This window comes from Carcharhinus amblyrhynchos, chromosome 2, assembly GCF_965287045.1.
Source record: "Carcharhinus amblyrhynchos chromosome 2, sCarAmb.v2.hapA, whole genome shotgun sequence".
Lineage (NCBI taxonomy): Eukaryota > Metazoa > Chordata > Chondrichthyes > Carcharhiniformes > Carcharhinidae > Carcharhinus > Carcharhinus amblyrhynchos.
The window spans coordinates 70525019-70546763 of NC_137325.1; the positions used below are offsets into that span (position 1 = coordinate 70525019).

The window sequence follows — 21745 nt, forward strand, 5'->3', positions numbered from 1 at the left end:
ATCTTAAAAAGGTACCTTGTCACTTCAAGAGACCCAGAGAGAGGGAGAGAGAGAGGGAGTACAAATGAGTCAGACTGAAGATGAAGAGTAGGCAAATATTCTTCATCGTAGGCCCAGGGTTAAAATGGCACAGGCATGACAGTGTCACTGATGGAAAGGGAAACATTGCACGGCCATTTTAGCTACCCATTCTTGTCAGGTAAGGGATGGACATTTTGAAACTAGATTTACATGCAGCAAGAACTATTCTTGTTGCTAATTGCCTAATTGTTGTGCCAACGTCATGTTTTTAAAGAAACTGTGTCAGCGTTTTCATAGTATACACATAGTTTCTAGGTGAAAACAGCCAGCATTGTGCACATTCCTTCACATTTCTGTTTCCGTGTTCGATGGGTAGTTCCCAGTTGTTAATCTGCTTTAATGCTGTTAACAAAGCAGAAGGTATGATGACTTAATATTTAAGTATATCATTAAAATTATACTTAAAACCTGAACTTACATGTGAATACTAGTAGAACAAAGGAATGGAAGGAGGAGATTTAGCCCCTCAGGCCTATTTCAACATTCAATTTGATTCTGGCATGTCTGTTACTGAGATCAATTTGATCCTTATGCTTTCACAGTATCACAGAATTGTATGGTGCAGAAGGAGGCCATTTGGCTCATTGTGTCTGCACTGGCTCTCCAAATGAGCATCATGGTTTAGTGCCATTCCCCTGCTTTATTCCCGTACCCCTGCACATTATTTCTATTCAACTAGCCATCGAATGCCCTCTTGAATACCTCGATTGAACCCGCCTCCACCACACTTCCAGGCAGTGAATTCCAGACCCAAACTACTCGTTGTGTGAAAAGGTTTTTTTCGCATATCACGTTTGCGTCTTTTGCAAATCACTTTCTAGCTGTGCCCTCTCGTACTTGATCCATTAAGAAGCAAGAATAGTTTCTTCCTATCTACTCTGTTCAGCCCCCTCATGATCTTGAACATCCATATCAAACCTCCTCTCAGCCTTTTTCTCGCCAAGGAGAACAGTTACAATCTTTCCAGACTATCCACCCGCAATACTTTGTGATTGTGAGGCAGATCAGAGTAGAGCACATTGGCTCTGGGGACTTGTAGTAAGCTGACCCCTCCTCCTCCATAATATTCTGCCCAGTATTTCTTATAGACAATACATAATAGTCTTTCCTTATGTTTTTCATTTCAAAATGTCATCATCATACTTAAAAGTATTCTGAGAAGTAGAAATAAAATAATAAATGGAGGCCTTTGGCAAGGTGGCACACTGAATGCTATTCAGTGTACCCAGGGAAAAAGCTGTGTTTGAGGTTGAAACCAATTTAATAGCTTTGGGGAGATGGAGATGAAGGTTTTCTCCTACCTTTTACATTATTTTTAAATTCCAAATAACCACCCAATCCCCAATTCACACTTGTATTCTTCCATGAAATCATCTGGAGATCTACAGTGAAAACTGTCAGCATCTGGAAAAAGAAGAATCTAAGTGGAAGTAAAATGGAAAAAAGCCCTTCAGAAGCTTTGCTTGTAAGCTTTGACAGTTTAAACCACTATTGACTGTTCTGGACTGCATTTCTATCCCATTTTTGTATCATCAAAAATCCCAGCCCTGACTGAAATCTTGCTCACTTGTGCATAGCTCAAAATGACATTGCACAAGACGTTAGAAGAAACAATGGATGCTCAGGAGGTGAATTACAGGCATTTAAGGAGGTTCTCTAATTCGTTATAGAAATGGCGTGTGCTTGACTGACTGCATCACTCATGCATATATTTGCCTTCAACTCAGTCTGGGACTGTAAGCATGTCTGTCAAATTCACCCCTGAGCATCCATTATTCAATATCCTGTGAGCTACATAGAACATAGAACATAGAACATAGAACACTACAGCACAAACAGGCCCTTCGGCCCACAAGTTGCGCCGACCACATCACCTACCAACCTACAGACCTATCTATAACCCTCAATCTCATTAAACCCCATATACTCATCCAGAAGTCTTTTAAAAGACCCCAGCGAGTTCGCCTCCACCACCACTGACGGCAGCCGATTCCATTCACTCACCACCCTCTGAGTGAAAAACTTACCCCTAACATCACTTCTGAACCTCCCTCCCCGCACCTTAAATCTGTGTCCTCTCGTAGCGACCATTTCAAACCGGGGAAATAGCCTCTGAGAGTCCACCCTATCTATTCCTCTCAACATTTTGTAAACTTCTATCAGGTCGCCTCTCAACCTTCGTCTCTCCAGGGAAAAGAGTCCCAGCTCCCTCAACCTAACTTCATAAGGCATGCCTCCCAGTCCAGGCAACATCCTTGTAAATCTCCTCTGCACCCTTTCAATAGCTTCTACATCTTTCCTATAGTGAGGCGACCAGAACTGCGCACAATACTCCAAATGAGGCCTGACAAGGGTCTTATAAAGTTCCAGCATTACCTCCCGACTCCTAAACTCAATCCCTCGATTAATGAAGGCCAGTACACCATACGCCTTCTTGACCACCTCCTCCACCTGCGAGGCCGATTTAAGAGTCCTGTGGACCCGGACCCCAAGATCCTTCTGCTCCTCAACACTACTCAGACTTCTGCCCTTCATAGTGTACTCGTTCATCCCGTTGGTTCTGCCAAAATGGACGACAACACATTTATCCGCGTTGAAGTCCATCTGCCACTTCTCCGCCCAGTCCTGCATCCTATCTATGTCCTGCTGCAACTTTTGCCATCCTTCCAGATCATCCACAACACCACCGACCTTCGTGTCATCAGCGAACTTACTTACCCATCCCTCCACTTCCTCATCCAGGTCATTTATGAAAATGACAAACAACAAGGGTCCCAGAACAGATCCTTGAGGCACTCCGCTGGTGACTGACCTCCATTCAGAAAAAGCCCCATCCACAACCACTCTCTGCCTTCTGCAGGCAAGCCAGTTCTGGATCCACAAGGCCAAAGGCCCTTGGATCCCATGCCCTCTCACCTTCTCAAGAAGGATAGTTTGCATTTACTGTGGTAGCATTTTATATGGAGTAATAATGTATTATTAAGTTTTAATAGGACAAAAGACTTGAAGGCAAAAATAGTAAGCATAGTTTTGAGGAGGGCCCATGAAATCCACTAAGGGTGGTTTTCACAAAGGAGTTGTTTCTGTTTCAACTTCAATTTTAGACATAGATTTTAACCTTTGTTTGGCTTGAATTGTATTTTTTGTCTTAATATCACACAGTGTACGTACTAGTCTAGTTTTCAGGACTCCTTTATAGTAAGAAAGGGTATAGACCATTGGGTTAGACAGTGGGAGAAGAAGCGAGGCTTTTGTTCCTGATTGCTACCATGTGGTTAATGATGGAGGCATGTGCGTGAGTATATTGGCCAGTGATAGAATGGACACAAGTGTGATGATTCTCCAAGTGGATTTGGCTGACAAATTTTACTTCCAAACTCCATGAAGAAGGTTGTGGTACTAGAAACAGCTGAATGTCTGTACTTCTAGCCAAGAAGAAAAAATAACCTTTCATTTTTCACTCTATAGGCCCTCCTCAAAATACTATTTCATCTCCAGTGAGTGCACAATGATATGGTGGGAGGTTGTGCATGCTACTTTAACCCTCATAGCTAAGCTGCTGGGGAAGTAACTCCTGTTAGAGCCACACAGGCCGGACAGTCGGAAACAGGGAGCCTGAGTGCATACCACTACTATAAGGGGTTTATTAGACAGGGTAATGATCTGTCCACATAAAATTATCTTCTGTAATGGAAGAAATCTAAAGCACACTGAACCTGTTACGTACGAATGAGTATAAACCTCAACCATTTGAAAATCCACAATCCACTGACTTTAATGCAAGATTGGGCTCCGATTGAAGCCAGACACCTTACTCTGAATTGAAAGCTCTGAAAAAATGATGTTACTTCATGTGCCATTAACCAATAAAAGTAACATCCAATATTTTTTGTCACTAACTCTATAATGCGTAAGTATTTTGTAGAAGGCACATAAATCAGTTTAATTTTCTTGAAACCTGAGACAAATAGAACATAGAACATAGAACATTACAGCGCAGAACAGGCCCTTCGGCCCACGATGTTGCGCCGACCAGTTACAAAAACAATGACCCACTAGCCTATACCAATCCCTTTTCGTCCATAAACCTATCCAGAGATCTCTTAAACGCCCCCAAACTAGACGCATCTACAACTGCAGCAGGCAGGGCATTCCAATCCCTCACCACCCGCTGGGTAAAGAACCTACCCCTGACATCCGTCCTGTAGCTACCCCCCCTTAATTTAAAGTCATGCCCCCTCGTGCTAGCTTTCTCCATCCGAGGAAAAAGGCTATCACTATCCACCCTATCTAAACCTCTAATCATCTTATATGTTTCAATAAGATCCCCTCTTAGCCGCCTTCTTCCCAACGAAAACAACCCTAGATCCCTCAGTCTCTCCTCATAGGACCTCCCCACCATACCAGGCAACATCCTAGTAAACCTCCTCTGCACCCTCTCCAACGCCTCCACATCCTTCTTGTAATGCGGGGACCAGAACTGCACACAGTACTCCAAGTGCGGCCGCACTAGAGTAGTGTACAGTTGCAACATTACACTGCGACTCCTAAATTCAGTCCCCCTACCAATAAACGCCAAGACACCGTACGCCTTCTTGACAACCTTATCTACTTGATTCCCAACTTTCAGGGATCTATGTACACACACACCTAGATCCCTCTGTTCATCCACACTATTCAAAGTCCTCCCGTTAGCCCTATACTCGACACATCTGTTGCTCCTACCAAAGTGAATTACCTCACACTTCTCCACATTAAATTCCATCCGCCACCTCTCGGCCCAGCTCTGCAACCTATCTAAGTCTCCCTGCAGACTATGACACCCTTCCTCACAATCTACCACACCTCCAACTTTGGTGTCATCAGCAAATTTACTAATCCACCCAACTATACCCTCATCCAGATCATTAATAAAAATTACAAATAATTAATGGAATTGACTATTCTTTGTGCACAAGTAAGTGGTGGTGGTGGTGAGGATAGTTACTTGACGCCCTGTCTTCAATGAAATTCCTGCTTTGTATTGTATTTGAATAATCTGAGCGGGAATATTTTTTATGATGGCTCTGCACCTGCAGCATGATCCTCAGAGTTGTACTGTGGTTGGCTTAGAGAAAGTTTTCAAAGTATTGGTGTTTCTTAGCATTGATGGCTTTATTTGTTTGCCAGCCATAGGCAGATGGGACAGGGGAATGAAAGTTGTCTTAAGCAGGTATGACAAGATGGAAGGTGGTACACGGGCTGCCACGTACTCCTTAAAAAGTAAGAGTCTATGTTGGCATCGAAGTAGACCTGGAGTCCTGATTGACAAATTATACGAATTAGGAGCAGGAATAGGCCTGTTGAGCTGCTCCACCATTCAATAAAATCATGGCTTATTTGATTGAGACCTCACCTCACGTCCCTGCCTTTCACTGATAATCTTTCACTCCTTGTTAATCCATCTCTGCCTTAAAAAATATTCACTCTGCATCCACTGCTTTTTGAGGAAGAAAATTCCAGGGACACACAACACTGTGAGAGAAGAAAACTCTTCTCACCTCTGTCTTAAATGAGTGTCTCCTTATTTTTAAACAGCGACCCCTAGTTTTCGATTCTATGATGAGGGAACATCCTCTCCACATCCACCCCTGTCAATACTCCTCCATAAAGATTTTGATCAAGTCACCTCTTACCCTTCTAAATCTAGTGAATACAACCTAAACTCTCCAATCTTTCCTGATAATATAATCTGATCATTCCCAGTATTAGTCTAATCAATATTCTCTGAACTGTTCCTAATACAGTTACATTTTTCTTTAGAAAGGAAGATGAGTTCTGTACCCAATACTCCAGATATAATCTCACCAATGCCCTGTACAAATGAAGCAAAAAGTTTTAACATTTTTGTATCACAAGTAGGCTTACATTAACACTGCAATGAAGTCACTGAGAAAATCCTCTAGTTGCCACACTCCAGTGCCTGCTGGGGTACACTGAGGGAGACTTTAGCATGGCCAGTGCACCTAACCTGTACATCCTTCAGACTGTGGGAGGAAATTGGAGTACTCGGAGGAAACCCAGGCAGAGAACGTGCAGACTCTGCACAAGAGAGTCACCCAAAGCCAGAATTGAATGGGGGTCTCTGAGGCCGTGAGGCAGCAGTGCTAACCACTAACACTGCCTGTAATTAATTCACCTCACAATGAAAAATAGCTTTAATTTTCCTAATTACTTGCTGTGCCTTTTCTGATTCATACACTAGGACACCCAGATTCCTCTGCTCCTCAGAGCTCTGCAATCTTACCATTTAGATCTTAAGCATTTTTTTATTCTTCCTGCTAAAATGGACCATTTCACATTTGCTCACATTATTCTCCATTTCCCAGATTTTTGCCCATTCACTAAACCTAATTATGTTGCTTTTTGGCCTCCATAATCATCTTCATAATTTACTTTCCTATCTATCTCTGTTCTGTCAGCAAATTTAGCAACCATACCTTCAGTCCCTTTATCCAAGTCATTTATATAAATTGTAAAACATTGAGGCCCCAGGATAGATCCCTATGGCACAATATTCATCACATTTGCTGCCAACCAGAAGAAGACCCATTTATGCCAACTCTGTTTCAGTTTAGTGAGCCAACCTTCAATCCATGCCATCCATCCATTACGTTACCCCTTACACCGTAAACTTTATTTTCCACAATAACTTTTTGTGTGGCACCTTATCAAATGCTTTCTAAGCACAGTACATCCATTGCTTCCTCTTTATCCATGGCAGAAGTGAGTCCTTCAAAGAGCTCCAATAAATTAGTTAAACTTGATTTCCCTTTCACAAAACCATGTTGACTCTGCCTGGCTGCCTTGAATTTTCCCAAGTGTCCTGCTGTAACACCTTTAACAATGGCTTCAAACAATTTCCCTATGACAAATGTTAGGCTAACTGGCCTATAGTTTTCTGCTTTCTGTCTTCCTTGCTATTTGAATAAAGGAATAAAGAGGCTTGATATTTTCTATCTTCCAATCTGATGAAATCTTCCCTGAGTCCAGGGAATTTTGTAAAGTTAAAACCAAAGTAAAGTTAACTACTTCTTTCAAGACTGTAAGGTGAAGTCCATCTGGATTTGTCAGCCTATAGAACCAACAGTTTGCTCAATATCACATCTCTGATGATTACTTTATTAGCATCATGCAGTATTGTTAATGTAACGTGAAAATATACTATTAGTTATTAATAATACTGTGGAGATAGTAACATTGATTTTGGTGACTACATTAGCCTTCATAAACATGTTCTACACGTTGCATCATATGAACATAGTGACAGTAAATTCATATTTGAGGAAGAAAAATCAATACTTTCAACTCAGATAAACTGCACAAGGTTTTTTTCTTTCAAGTCTGTAGAAGCATTAGAAAACTTTTTCCTATCTGGGTTATGAAATTATTCAATATAATTATTTCTCAGAAGGGACGTAATCAGATTCAATTTTATCAATAATCTTATAGGATAGATAGATCAAATGATTCTTCAGCAACAAAGCAAAATGATTGAACAGTGTAAGTCTTCATTGTCAGTGAGAAACATTGGAGTCCTCAGGTGTCTCTGCGTGTCACAACTTTTTAGATGCCAGAGGACAATGACTAAATGGTTCGCAATTGTTTTCTTGATCTGCAAGTATGAAGACTGTTCTAGTGGCTGCTTCTCACTACAATACATTTCCAAAATCTACTATGCAGTACAACTTTATTACATTTTTTTCATTTCTCAAAAAAAGAACAATGAAATCACCAAGCTGAGTGGGATAATGGGTAAGCAGATAAAAAGACAAGATTGAGGTTAATGGAAAAAACTTGTGAGAATCATATGCAGTGTTTAACAGGCTATTGAATCACTATGGGCCCATTACACATTCCTGTCCTGGCAATTTTGCCCTACCAAGCCTTCCAAATATACCAAACTCCAGTCATGATTCCATCCTCTGTTCACAAGATAATTATAGATGAAGGGCCATCTAGCACAGCTCATCTCATCCATACAGAAAGACATACAAATATATAGTTGTAAGCCACTTGGCTCCTTGAACCTGCTCCATTTTTTGATATCATTGCCCACATTATACCAGTGACTACAACTCAAAGGTATTTAATTGGCTATAATGCAATTTGAGACATTATGAAAGATGCTATGTATTTGTATTTCTTTTATTATGCCTGCGTGCAGTCAGCAGAGTGGCTGTATCAATGGTGAATCAATGCTGTCTCTGTAAGTATAATTAATCACAGAGCGATCAGCTGATGTTACAAAAGTGGTTCCAAAGAAAACACTACATTTACAAAACAGTTCAACTCTTTATCTAATTCAACCCTACCGTTCTTAATTTTTTGGTGCCCATCCACAACCTACCATAAGTGGCATCTGTCCTTTTTATACCAATGTCACTATTCCCAGGATTTGTCAATGAGACATCTACCAGCATCTACTAGAAAAGATATAGATAAAATTTTTGATCTGAATTTTTCATTGAAGAAAGATGCATGATACATAAATTCAGTGCAGCAACACAAGAACTGAACTGTTTCCCCTTCCCCATGGCTGTCATACAAATGTTTTATACACTCATAATTTGCAGCCTATAATGGAAAAATGTAGTCAATAAACCTCTGCCCACTTCTTCAACAACCCCAACCTCCCCACACTTCTCCAATACCCCCCAACCTCTCCAACACTCCCACATTCTCCACCCCTCAACCTTCTCCATCACTCCTCTCCCTGTCACACACATCATCCAATTGCCTTTATAATAGAGATTTGACTTACCATTTTTCAAGCCAAAACATTCTCAGTTGCTGCACTGCTGCTGACCTTTGGGCAGTTTCATTGTTTTCTAGCAGACTTTAAGATAAAATCAGAACAACAAAGCTACATAAGAACATAAGAAGTAGGAGCAGGAGTAGGCCATCTAGCCTTTCGAGCCTGCCCCGCCATTCAATAAGAGCATGGCTGATCTGAAGTGGCTCAGTTCCACTTTCCCGCTTTCCCCCCATAATCCTTAATTCCCTTGCCTACCAAAAACCTATCTACCCGTGACTTAAATATATTTAGCGAGGTAGCCTCCACCACTTAACGGGCAGAGATTTCCAGAGATTCACCACCCTTTGAGTGAAGAAGTTCCTCCTCAACTCCGATCTAAACTGCCCCCCCTTTATCTTGAGGCTGTGCTCTCTAGTTGTGTTGTCCTTTCTGAGTGGGAAGAATCTCTCTACCTCTACCCTATCCATCCCTTTCATTATCTTATACGTCTCTATAAGATCCCTCCTCATCCTTCTAAACTCCAACGAGTACAGACCCAGTCTATTTAGTCTCTCTTTATAGTCCAACTCCCTCATCTCCGGTATCAGCCTAGTGAACCTCCTCTGCATTCCCTCCAAGGCCAAAATATCCTTGCGCAAGTGTGGCGACCAAAACTGCACACAGTACTCCAGCTGCGGCCTCACCAGTGCCCTGTACAGTTGCAGCAAGCTGGCCAAAGGTTGGAAGCAGCAGCAACAACTCTAAGATTGACCCGACAGACAGGCTTTAAAAAAGCTGAAATACAGCCTGAAGGTTCAGATTTTTTTGAAAGTTGGTATTCAGGTCTGCAGCTCTGCCTCTGGCTTAGGTTGGGGGATATAAGGGACGCAGTTTAGAGCAATGAACCCTTTCCCCTGGAGCCTGATATAGAGTACTGTGCAGAATTCCTCATCACCATGTGACAAAAAGGATGTGAAAACACTTGAAGGGCAAAAAGATTCAAAAGAATGATACAAAACTATAAGGAAAGACTGAACAGGCTGCAGCCCTGTTCTCCTGAAAAGAGAAGATTGAGAAGTAATCTCATATAGATCTTTAAAGTTATGAAGGGTTTGATAGGGTAGTTGAATCTGTGGAATTCTTTACCACTGAGGGTTGTAGAGGCTGGATTGTATTATCCTGAGGGGACCCCCAGTGAGTGTAGGAGATTCCCCCAAAGGTGCTACTCTGCTTTCTGCCTGACAGCTGCCCACAAGGTGAAAGTTGCTGGCTACCCTTGTGTCGGCCTTCCCTGCTGTACATAAAATGCAGCGGTGGTGGAAGTTGACCTTGAGTGGCCATTAATTGACAACTTGAGGACCTTAATAGGCCTTAAGGCAAGCAGGCTGTCAGATGCTTGGCTGCTCACCATGATATGGGAGACAATTTGGGGATGGACAGGGCGGCAGTGGGAAGGCCACTCGCATTATGTTACGAGCCCCTCCCACCCCTTTAAATGTACCAGTGTGGTCGGGGAGGTGGGGGGGCTTGTAAAATAAACTTACCCAACACACCTTAGTAAGCATGTTTAATTTATTGCAAAATATGATTGTTACTTGTTGACTTTGACATATCTAAAAATAAAGAACAAAGAAAAGTGCAGCACAGAAACAGCTCTTCAGCCCTCCAAACCCTTCCTACGGTGTCTGTTGATCCTTGTAGGTCAGAAAACAAATCCATCTATCGTTTTTGGTAATATAGAAAGAATCCTTTTTATCCCTTCATCTGTGTCCCATCCTCTTCATCCTTGAATCCCATGGGTGATGGCCAACTTCTGGGCAGAATTCTCCAGCTGTGCTGGTCTAAAAACTGGAAAGAGCTGCCTGATTGTCAACGAGGTTTCATATTGTCTGCAACCCACCCGCTAAAATTCCAGTGGCGGACGGGATGAGAGAATTCCGTCTCTGCTGTCTTTCCTGAGCAGTCACTGACAGTGAATGCTTATGGGCTATTCAACCATACATGATGACTGGGAAAGAACAGGAGAAACTTTGCAGCTACTAGAAAACATCAGAAACAACCTAGGCCTTACCTTTCACTCAAAATGGCCCCTCTTCCACTCCTCACTATCATTCTCTGTGCCCACTGTATGGCTCAGAACATTAACTCAGCATCTCGATGGTTCTGCAGGTCATATTTGAAACAGTAACCTTACTTGTTCTGAGGACACAAGGTTTATTGACTGGTTAAGATTTGATTTGTAAAACTGAACAGAAAATGTTTACTGTAAAATCAACTGTAAGACCATATTTAAAGCCATTCTGAAACATTTCTAATTACTGTAAACTAACTTATTCATCAACATATTTTAAATAATCTGTTTCCAATTAGGAACATGATTTACACAGTATAATTAGAAGCCACTTGATTCGGTTACCCTGTTATGCTAAGGGTATGTGCAAATGAGATTGTGTTGAGTGATCAGACTCCTTGAGGCAGATTGCTAATGTTTCATCACTTGAGAAGCAATTAATTCATCCCTCCAAGCCTTTTTAAAGCTATTTCAGTAAACAAAGAGAAGCTGTTTGTCTTTCTTGGTCAATCGGGCAAGCTAAATAAAAGGTGAAGCATTTCCAGTGCTCCATTTACACCAAACAGTGTGTTATCAGGTTAACTTAGAAAAGCAATGTGAGGGTGCAGCTGGTTACGCTGCCACTTGCATTGCTGCTGCATTGGGAAAACATGAGCTCCACCTGCAAAATCAAACAAATTTGTGGAACTTGCTTACTGGCCAATGACCGGATGCATTTGGAATGAGAGGAAGCAGCTGTTACTTTTTACAGCTGCAAGTAATATACAGTCTGTGTTCTTTATAAACTTCAGAACAAATCAGAAGTGCATGAATGTACAACATTTAAGAGTTTGATATCATCTTTTCTAAGTGGTCAGCTTTGTCCCACCACCAGTGGCTGTGCCTTCAGTTGCTTCAGCTTTAAGCTCTGGAATTCACTCCCTATACTGCTCTAATTTAATTCTCTCCTTTAAGACACTCCATAAAACCTAGCTTTTGGGCTGAGCAATTGGTTGTCTGCCATAATAACTTCTTATTGTGGCTCTACTTAAAATTTTGTTTCACAATGGTTCTGTCATATGTCTTGGGACATTTTACTAGGTTAAAGGAATTAAGTAAATGCAGGTTGGTGTAAGTCTGCTTTTAATGGACATTTTGCATTATGTCAGCCATTTGACTTAAGGTGGAAAAGATTGTGTCAAGAAGCTGGTGCCAAACGTGCTGCATAATTAGACGATAAAATGCTAATGCGACAATGCATTTATTCAAAAGTGTGTAAGAATAAAACTTAATTGCTTCTTTTTTTGTAAAGAGAAAGGATAAGAGTTTGTTTTAATTACGGACACTTGAGTTGACCTGAATTGTCACTTTAGACTAAGTGACAAAACTTGCACTGAGTCAGTGTGGATGATATTCCAGCCTCGCCACAGATGGTGCATATTGCGCGGATCCCTGTCAATTCTGTGTGGCCTAAAAATGGCCCAGTGCCAAACGGTTTGCAATCATTCTGGTCCCTTTCTGATGGCGCAAACCGTATCTCGCCCAGAAAGGATTTTTGTAAAGTAGCGTTTAAATACGCTTAGTCCGTTTGATGGCGGATTCTACCAGCTGCTGTGATCTTCCAATCCTCAGGCGCAGTGCGAACCTGGCACTAATCACTACTGGTTTCCATTAGCAGAGACTAGGCATGATGGCCACACTGGGGGCTCGGAGATCACCGCAACCCCTGGGTGGTTGCAACATGGCTGGGCAGCACCCATCAGACAGTGTCCACCTGGCACCCAAACAGTGCCCACCTGGCATTTATCAGGTGGGCCCTGCCAGTGTACCAGGGGTAAGGGGATGGGCCTGAGTGGGGTAAGGGCTTGAGGGAGTGTCACGAATGGGGGCTATGAGGGAAGCAGCTATGAAGGGGAAAATGAAGGGGTGGGGCATGAAGGGGGTGCATGTTGGGGGTCATGAAAGGGGGCACATTGGGAGAGCCTCAACGTCAGCGATCTGTGTTGAGGAGAGGATGGGGAAACAAGCAGCCAATGGTAGGGGGGTGGATTGGGTCCTGATGCCTGTGGCGGGGAGGGAGGGTGTCTCCTAGTGCACTGTGAAATTTGCAGCCAACCTCACTGGTGTGTTTAGGCCCCATTCCTTCCAGAACCGGCACGCAACTCACCACTGTCTCAAAAAACAACAAAATGTGGGTCGATTGCAGGACGGGTCCATCTGCGCCGGTTGATTGCTCCAGTTTTCTTGCCATTATGACACTTGTCATTTTTTGGGAAAACACTGCATGGGTAGGATCAGAAAATTTACCCCCTTGTACTTCTGTACTCACTGGAGAGATTGCTACTGTCTTCTCTCTGCTTACCAAACTTGGGATGAACACACAAGATTTTAATCACAAATACTTGCAAGTAAGCTTAATAAAAACCTTAGTGGTAGGGTCTTCTAGGCCAGAAGCTCCGGGAATCAGATTTGATGGCTATTGATGATGTCTTCACAATGCGGCCAAGCAGGTGGACTATCAGCCTGTAAATCCTTCCAGTATGCCAGGTGGTAAGAGCTGGAGCATTTGCTGGTCAGCCAAACAACAAAAAAATTTTAAAAAAACTTATGAAGTTTTGTGGTCAAGTTAGTCACTCATTGGTGGTCACTACAGATGGTGAATTGGGATAAAATGTGTTTGGAATAGCATTGATACAGAAATACAGTATATTCTTTATGATAGAATTGTTCTTATCAAGATGATTCTTCTCTAGAAATGTGTTGCAAACCAGTTATAGCTCAGTGGGGAAAGGCCAACTGTCTAAAGCTCTGTATACCAAAGTGCCAGAAACTGTGCAGAACCCCTTGAGCTGTATGTTTGATGAAATGAAATGAATATTGAAAATCTGTAACCTGAAGGTGTCACATAACATATGGACTGAATTTTATGCACTCTGCCAGTAGGCTTAAACGCTAGAGGGCATGTAAAATCTAATGGATGGTTTTCCCGCTGTCTATTCACCTGTCTAAGACCCAGCTGAAACTTATAGACTTCAGGCCCACCCTTGTTCCTATTAAGGCTCTTAAGCAACTAATTAATTGCTACTTATTAGCCCTGTCCCCCTGGTATTTTACACAGGACAGGGCAAGGCACATGCCAGGTGGGAATCTGGCAGTTTTAGATGCATGACTGATGTCAAGAAAGTGGGGAGCACATACTTGCTGAGCCCATCAGAAATAATGTCCAAGATCATCCCCTCCCATTATCCATCTCCCTGGCATCTTGAATCTGGCCTCCACATTCCATTTATACCCTTTCTGAGACCCCTCTTACCTCACACTTACCTGGGTGCCATGGTGTGGTGGGATTGCTTGTAGTCCCAGCAGTGGCCATTTCTTCTAGCTGGTGCTGTGGGTTTTGCAGACTTGCTGGCCTTCAGATTGGCCAGCAGCTTTCTAAGGCAGGGCTTCCTCCTGAGATCTGGGTGGAAGTTTTGCCTTAAAGCAATTAATGCTGCACCCAGAATTAAATTGCTACGGGCCAACCATTGGGATTGTAGGTGGGCTTCGCATGTGCTTTTTAGCAGGGGTGGTGGTGGTGTATAGGGACCAGGGTCCCCCGTAGAATGCAACCCTATACTGACCTTGTGTGCAGTTATAATTTGAACTATTATAAAATGTATCTACAAATCTTATGAACAGTATATATTTTTGGAATAACAGTTACTCACAAAGGCTCAGTGATGTTGTGAGTCATGCAAATGAAGTGTTTTACTACTGATAATGTATTCAGCAGCAGGTACTGCTTTACAACTTAAGTAACGATTTTCTCAATAGCAGCTTGATTTACTTTATAATATTCAATGACCAGAATGTCAGAGATGAATGTTATGAATGAGTAATTAGAAATTATGCATTGTGCTGTGGTTTAAATAATACAAGTACTTTAATGGCTGAATTTGTCACAGTAATTTAAGAGTTGCTTAGTTCAATATGCTAATTAACTTCATCTTCTGGGAGTATGGGGCTAGTCTAAATGGCTTCATAACCCCAGCCCTCTTACAGCTGAAACATTGTACAATGGTATAGATTTTGATCAGGTCAGGTACTTGTGATTACTTTTTCAAAATAAACTTATATGTTAAATATACAGATAATTGTTCCCAAAATATGTAACAAGTTCAAAAGTGTGGTATTGAAGTCTGAAACTGCAGGAGAATTATAAAGTCACCTTCATAAGGTTTGTATTAGGATGGCTATGAAATTTTTACACAATGAACTGTACCTGTTTTGCTGTAATGTGCTGCCTTTCAAATAAGTTCCTCTTGTTACGTTATGTGTAATGAGTATCATAAACTATCTGTGAATGCGTCAGATTGAGATTTTGTTTGTGTATTGCAGTTCAATGAACTCACTATGTTTCTCTGCAGCAGGTGGATATGTTGAAGTGGTCACTGAATAAAGAGAGCCAGTGTATACAGGCCATCTCCTCAGGCCTGTACTATAATTTCATTTGCATAAATGTGAGTATCAGCTATATTTTTCAAATGTTTAAATTAATTGTACTTTTTAAAATCACACTTGTGAATTCCAACCATCCTACGATGACCTGGAATCTCTTGGGAATGAGAATTAATCTCCCGGACATTGTTGTTGGTCACCCAGGAGAAATGTCCTTGGTATAAGTTGTTTGTGTCTTCAGAACTGCAGACTACTCTGTAATTGGTAGGTAAATCCTAAATTCATGACTCAGCATTCCTCCACTTGCCAAAAGTCATTGCTCTGCTATGTGTTCATACTCCTACAACTGATCATTGGCTGGCATCATGCCCTCCTTTTGTATGGTTTGCCTGTATACCTCTGGCAACTATCTCGGGAAGTAGTCAGCTGCAGTTTCAGACTTCAATGCCATACTTTTGAACTTGTTGAGTTTTAAACGTTTCATCCCAACTTTTATGATTTAGGTGGAGTGATTTATATCATGAGGCAGTTGCCTTGGATGTTTCCTCCCTGTAATTTTAACATAATGATAAATATTACAGTTATAAACAGCCTGTCTATTGAAATCTTGCAAGCTATGAAATATTCACAATGCAATGCACTCAGCTAAAGATGCATTTATGAGTTTGGCTTTTATAAATAGGGGCAAAGAGTATAAAAGCAAAGAGGTAATCATAGAATAGAATAGAATCATAGAATCCCTCCACTGCCAAAGGAGACCATTCAGCCTATTGAGTCTGCAACAACTGTCACCCAGACCCACCACCCCTCCCCATCCAACAACTCCGTGCTTTTACCATGGCCAATCCACTTAACCTATGCTTCTTCGGACATTAAGGGGCAACTTAGCATGGCCAATCCACTCAACATGCACTATTTGGACTGTGGGAGGAAACCAGAGCACCCAGAGAAAACCGATGCAGACACGTGAGAAGATGCAAACTACACACGGTGAGTCACCCAAGGTCAGAATCACATCTAGGTCCTGGCACTTTGAGCCTTTGCTAATGACTGTGCCATGACTAGCAGCATCCATAAAATATGTGTCTAAAACATTGTTCCTTTTGAGTGAAGGTGTTGAATGAGACACTGTACCAATTTAATTTCTTTGTCTTACTGGCAGTAGTGGGGTTCAAACCAGACATAGAAATGAAGGGAAAGAGAATGTAAGCATTGCTCTGGGTGGGCTTGTATATTTTCCAGACAGAATGGCATCAGTATCCAAAGCATTTTGTGGACAGGTAAGGGCCCTCTACCACTGGTAGAATTAGAAAGATGAAGTAATATGAATGGACCATCATTGTGCCAATTTGCTGCCCAGAAAATGGCCAATTTAGCAGAGGTGCCCTACACCTCGGGAGCGGAGGAAATATATCTAAAGCCTTGGGTAATGTCTAGGCATGCGGGAGATTGACAAAATCTCTTTTGGACTAATTCACATGCTAATGAGGGGCCTAAGGCCTACTTTGGACTCCTTTGAGAAATTGGATTGCTCTCCTTTTTGGTTTGTCCAGTTGGAATTTGGTTTGGCAAATGACGGCTCCATAACTGTTAAATTTAATTTTGTTTAATTGCTCCTCCCGGCTCTGCAACAATGACTGGTCTTTCTGCATCTCTCCTCTATCCCCCACCCTTATTGGCAATTAACTAAGAGGCAGCGTTAATAAGTGACCCAAAATTGTTTGAAATAAGTAAGCTGCCCATGGAGGTGTGACACATTAGCTTAATAAGGCTTAAGACCCAATTTCAGCCAGCTTTGGGTCTGCCAGTTTATATGTGCACTAACTGGAAAACAGAAGTAGTATTACCTCTGCCAAAGATTCAGAAAATATAGTGATCTAGGCCTCAATTTTTGAAGACACAACTGGTCATCAGAAATAACCCAGGGTGCTGATGCCGATTGTGGTGTTCCTTGTGCCAGTGTGTTCAGGTAAGCGAAACTCAGTGCAGACCAAGTGTTTGTCCTGTTTGTCAGTTTATGTTGATTGCTTTTGGTTTGTGGAGATTTAATGAAACCTTTCAACAGGGCAGTTCTGGAGCTTGTCACGTGACCAAATGTTTGCATGATTGAACATCATGTAACCATTTCTTGGATGTTACATGATTAAACCTCCACTGTTGACTCTGACTTTTTTTTTTGCCTAATTGCTCTCGTGCAATTTGGAATGGACAATAAATGTTGACCTAGCCAGTGACACCCATATCCCATGAATACATTTTAAAAAGCTAGAATCAGGATCTCTATCTGGAGCATCAAGCAAATACATAGATCCTGCCTGCTTTGAAGGGGCTAGCTTCACACTACAGCCTGTCTCTGCTTATGTTGGGCAAACGCTTCCAGACAGATCCCGACCAGAAAAAAAGTTTGATTAATTGCTCAGCGTGCGCAATTATTGTGAAGAAGGGATTGATCTGCAATATGTATTTTAGACAATTACAACTCTGTTGTTTCAGCATTAGCTTGGGATATGACTATCTTGAGAAGACCAAAGAACAATAATGTCTTCAAGGAGGAAAGAAAGCTGGATATATCAGGAGAAAATTCCAGAGCTTAAGGTCTAGGCAGCTGGAGGCACAATTACCAATACTGGATTGATTAGAAACAGAGAAAACAGGTGCAGGAGTAGGCCATTCGGCCCTTCGAGCCTGTGCCACCATTCAATATGAAAATGGCTGATCATGCACTTTCAGTATCCCGCTCCCGCTTTCTCTCCATGCCCCTTGATCCCTTTAGCCACAAAAGCCACGTCCAGCGCCCTCTTGAATATCTAATGAACCGGGCCCAACAGCTTTCTATGGTAGAGAATTCCACAGGTTCACAACTCTGAGTGAAAAAGTTCTTCCTCATCTCACTCCTGACTGGCTTACCCCTTATTCTTTCATTGTGACCCCTAACTCTGAACTTGCCCAACATTGCGAACATTCTTCCTGCATCTAGACTATCCAGTCCAATCAGGATTTTATATGATTCTATGAGATACCCTCTCATTCTTCTAAATTCCAGTGCGTACAAGTCCAGTTGATCCAGTCTCATTTCATATGTCAGTCCTGCCATTCCAGGAATCGGTCTGGTGAACCTTTGCTGGGTTCCCTCATAGAATCATAGAATCCCTACAGTGCAGAAGGAGGCCATTCAGCCCATCGAGCCTGCACCAACCACAATTCCACTCAGCCCCTATTCCTATAACCCAACATATTTACCCTGCTAATCCCTCTCAATAGCAAGGATCTCGTTCCTCAGGCTAGGAGACAAAAACAGCACACAATACTCAAGATGTGGCCCCACTAAAGGCCCTGTATTACTGCAACAAGACATCTTTACTCCAATACTCAAATCCTCTTGCCATGAAGGCCAGCATGCCATTAGCTTTCTTCACCACCTGCTGTATCTGCATGCCAACCTTCAGTGACTGTTCCACCATGAGGTCCTATGAGGAGAGACTGAGGGATTTAGGGTTGTTTTCGTTGGAAAGAAGGCGGCTAAGAGGGGATCTTATTGAAACATATAAGATGATTAGAGGTTTAGATAGGGTGGATAGTGATAGCCTTTTTCCTCGGATGGAGAAAGCTAGCACGAGGGGGCATGGCTTTAAATTAAGGGGGGGTAGCTACAGGACGGATGTCAGGGGTAGGTTCTTTACCCAGCGGGTGGTGAGGGATTGGAATGCCCTGCCTGCTGCAGTTGTAAATGCGTCTAGTTTGGGGGCGTTTAAGAGATCTCTGGATAGGTTTATGGACGAAAAGGGATTGGTATAGGCTAGTGGGTCATTGTTTTTGTAACTGGTCGGCGCAACATCATGGGCCGAAGGGCCTGTTCTGCGCTGTAATGTTCTATGTTCTATGTTCTATGACACCCAGGTCACGTTGCACTTCCTATTTTCCTAAACTCCCACCATTCAAATAATCACCCTTACTATTTTTTGCCACCAAAGTGGATAACCTCATATTTATCCACATTATATTGCATGTACCAAGTATTTCCCCACTCAGCCAGCCTGTCCAACTCACCCTGCAACCTCCTAGCATCCTCCTCACAGCACACACTGCCATCCAGCTTAGTGTCGTCTGCAAATTTGGAGATATTCCGTTCAATTCCTTCATCCAAATCATTAATGTACATTATGAATAGCTGGGGTCCCAGCACTGAACCCTGGTGTACGCCACTAGTCATTGCCTGCCACTTTGAAAAGGACCTGTTTATTCCCACTTTCCGCTTCCTGTCTGTGGACCAGTTTTTTTATTCACATCAATGCATTACCCCCAATACCATAAGCTTTAATTTTGCTCACTAATCTCTTGTGTGGGACCTTGTCAAAAGCCTTTTGAAAGTACACAGCATCCACTGTTTCACCCTTGTCACTCTACTGGTCACATCCTCAAAAACTTCTGGAAGATTTGTCAAGCATGATTTCCCTTTAGTGAATCCATGCTGACTTGGACCAATCCTTTCACTACTTTCCGAATGCTCAGTTATTGCATCCTTAATAATTGACTCCAGCATTTTTCCCTCTACTGACGTCAGGCTAACTGGTCCATAATTCCCGTTTTCTCTCTCCCTCCTTTATTAAAAAGTGGTGTTACATTAGCTACCCTCCAATCCACTGGAACTCTTCCAGAGTTTATAGAATGTTGGAAAATGATCACCAATGCGTCTACTATTTCTAGGGCCACTTCCTTGAGTACTCTGGGATGCAGAGCCCTATGGACTTAGTGGGTTTTTATCCCAGCAATTTCTCCAATACAATTTCCTGACTAATAAGGATTTCTTTTAGTTTCTCCTTCATGCTAGAGCTTCTGTGCCCTAGTATTTCTGGAAGGTTATTTGTGTCCTCCTTACTGAAGACAGATCCAAAGTATTTGTTCAGCTGGTCTGCCATCTCTTTGTTGCTCATTATGAATTCACCTGATTCTAACTGTAAGGGACCTGCATTTGTCTTCACCAGTCTTTTTATGTTTACATATCTATAGAAGCTTTTGCAGTCAGTTTTTATGTTTTCCATTAGCCTACTCTTGTATTCTATTTTCTCCTTCTGAATTAAACTCTTTATCCACCCCTGCTGGATTTTAAATTTCTCCCAGTTTGCTGCTTCTTTTATCTGGCCAATTTATATGCCTCCTCTTTGGCGTTAACACTATCTCTGATTTCTCTTGTTAACCATGGATGAACCACCTTCTCCATTTGCCTCTTATGCCAGACAGGAATGTACAGTTGTTGAAGTTCATCCATGTGTTCTTTAAATGTCTGCCATTGCCTATCCTGTCAACCTGTCAAATATCCTTTGCCAGCCTATCCTAGCCAATATACATCTCATACCATCAAAGTTAGTTTTCCTCAAGTTCAGGACCCTAATCTCAGACTTAATTGTGTCACTTTCCATCTTAATGAAGAATTTTACCATATTATGGTCACTCTCGCACCACAAGGTTGTTAATTAATCCTCCCTCATAACACAATATCCAGTCTAGGGTGGCCTGCTCTCTAGTTGGTTCCTTGACATATTGGTTGAGAAAACCATCCCTTATACATTGCAAGAAATCCTCCTCCATCGTTTTGCTGCAGTTTGGTGAGCCCAATCCCGATACCCTCACACTGGCTGCAATCTCTCTGCCAGCACCATTGCCCAAAATCAGTTATGATCATGAGACCAAACTGAAAGCAATGGTGGGAACCAGATCAGCATGTTTGAATAAGCATTTAGATATACTAAGTCCATTCGAAGTTGGTCTTCCCTGCTCCTCGGATTTTCTGACCCCTGGGCACAGCGGGAGCCAGCGAGAATTGTACTAGTCCACACAAACGGAGCCTAGGTGTACTGGCCACACTAGAGAGGGGATGGGGCTTGGAGGCAATTGAATTCCCTGATGGTTAGGTGCATAGCTGAACATTGCCCATCTGTCTGAACCACCCTGGTGCTGCCAGGTGGTCACTGCCAGTTGCCAGGGTGCCAGGGACTGTGCCAAGGCAGCTGGGGCATGGGGGGGGTGAAGGCTGAGAGGGGGGTCATGGGACATGGTCATGAAGGAAGGGGTTGTGAAGCAGGACATGAAGGGTGACCCATTGGGAGGGCCCCAATTCCCAATATCAATAATCTTTGTTGGTGAGGGAGTGAGTGAACCTCCCTTCAGTGATGGGAAGATGGGGGATGTTCCTAATACCCATGGGGGGAGGAAGTGGGTCCTGAATTTCAATTTGAGATTAGGGTGCCCCTTTAATGAGTGCCCGATCTCTGTGAAGCTGGGCTTACCGGCGTGTTTAGCTTTTCCATATAGGCCAGTGAAAGCATAGGTGATGGCAGGTTCATTGTGGTGCTGGGTAGAATATGAATGTTGTGACATTTATGATGGGAGTGAGCCCAGCC

General features: G+C 42.5%; 1 protein-coding gene across 2 annotated transcripts in view; it reads left to right on the forward strand.

Moving 5' to 3' along the window:
• crppa (CDP-L-ribitol pyrophosphorylase A) overlaps window positions 1-21745 on the forward strand; it is a 300647-nt gene that overhangs the window by 106855 nt on the left and 172047 nt on the right. Inside the window, exon 7 of one of the 2 annotated variants that reach the window (XM_080216486.1) lies at window positions 15317-15409. In XM_080216486.1, coding sequence (XP_080072612.1) covers window positions 15317-15409 — 93 coding nt within the window. The remainder of the gene's footprint in view (window positions 1-15316; window positions 15410-21745) is intronic. The other variant, XM_080216495.1, reaches the window with a different exon arrangement.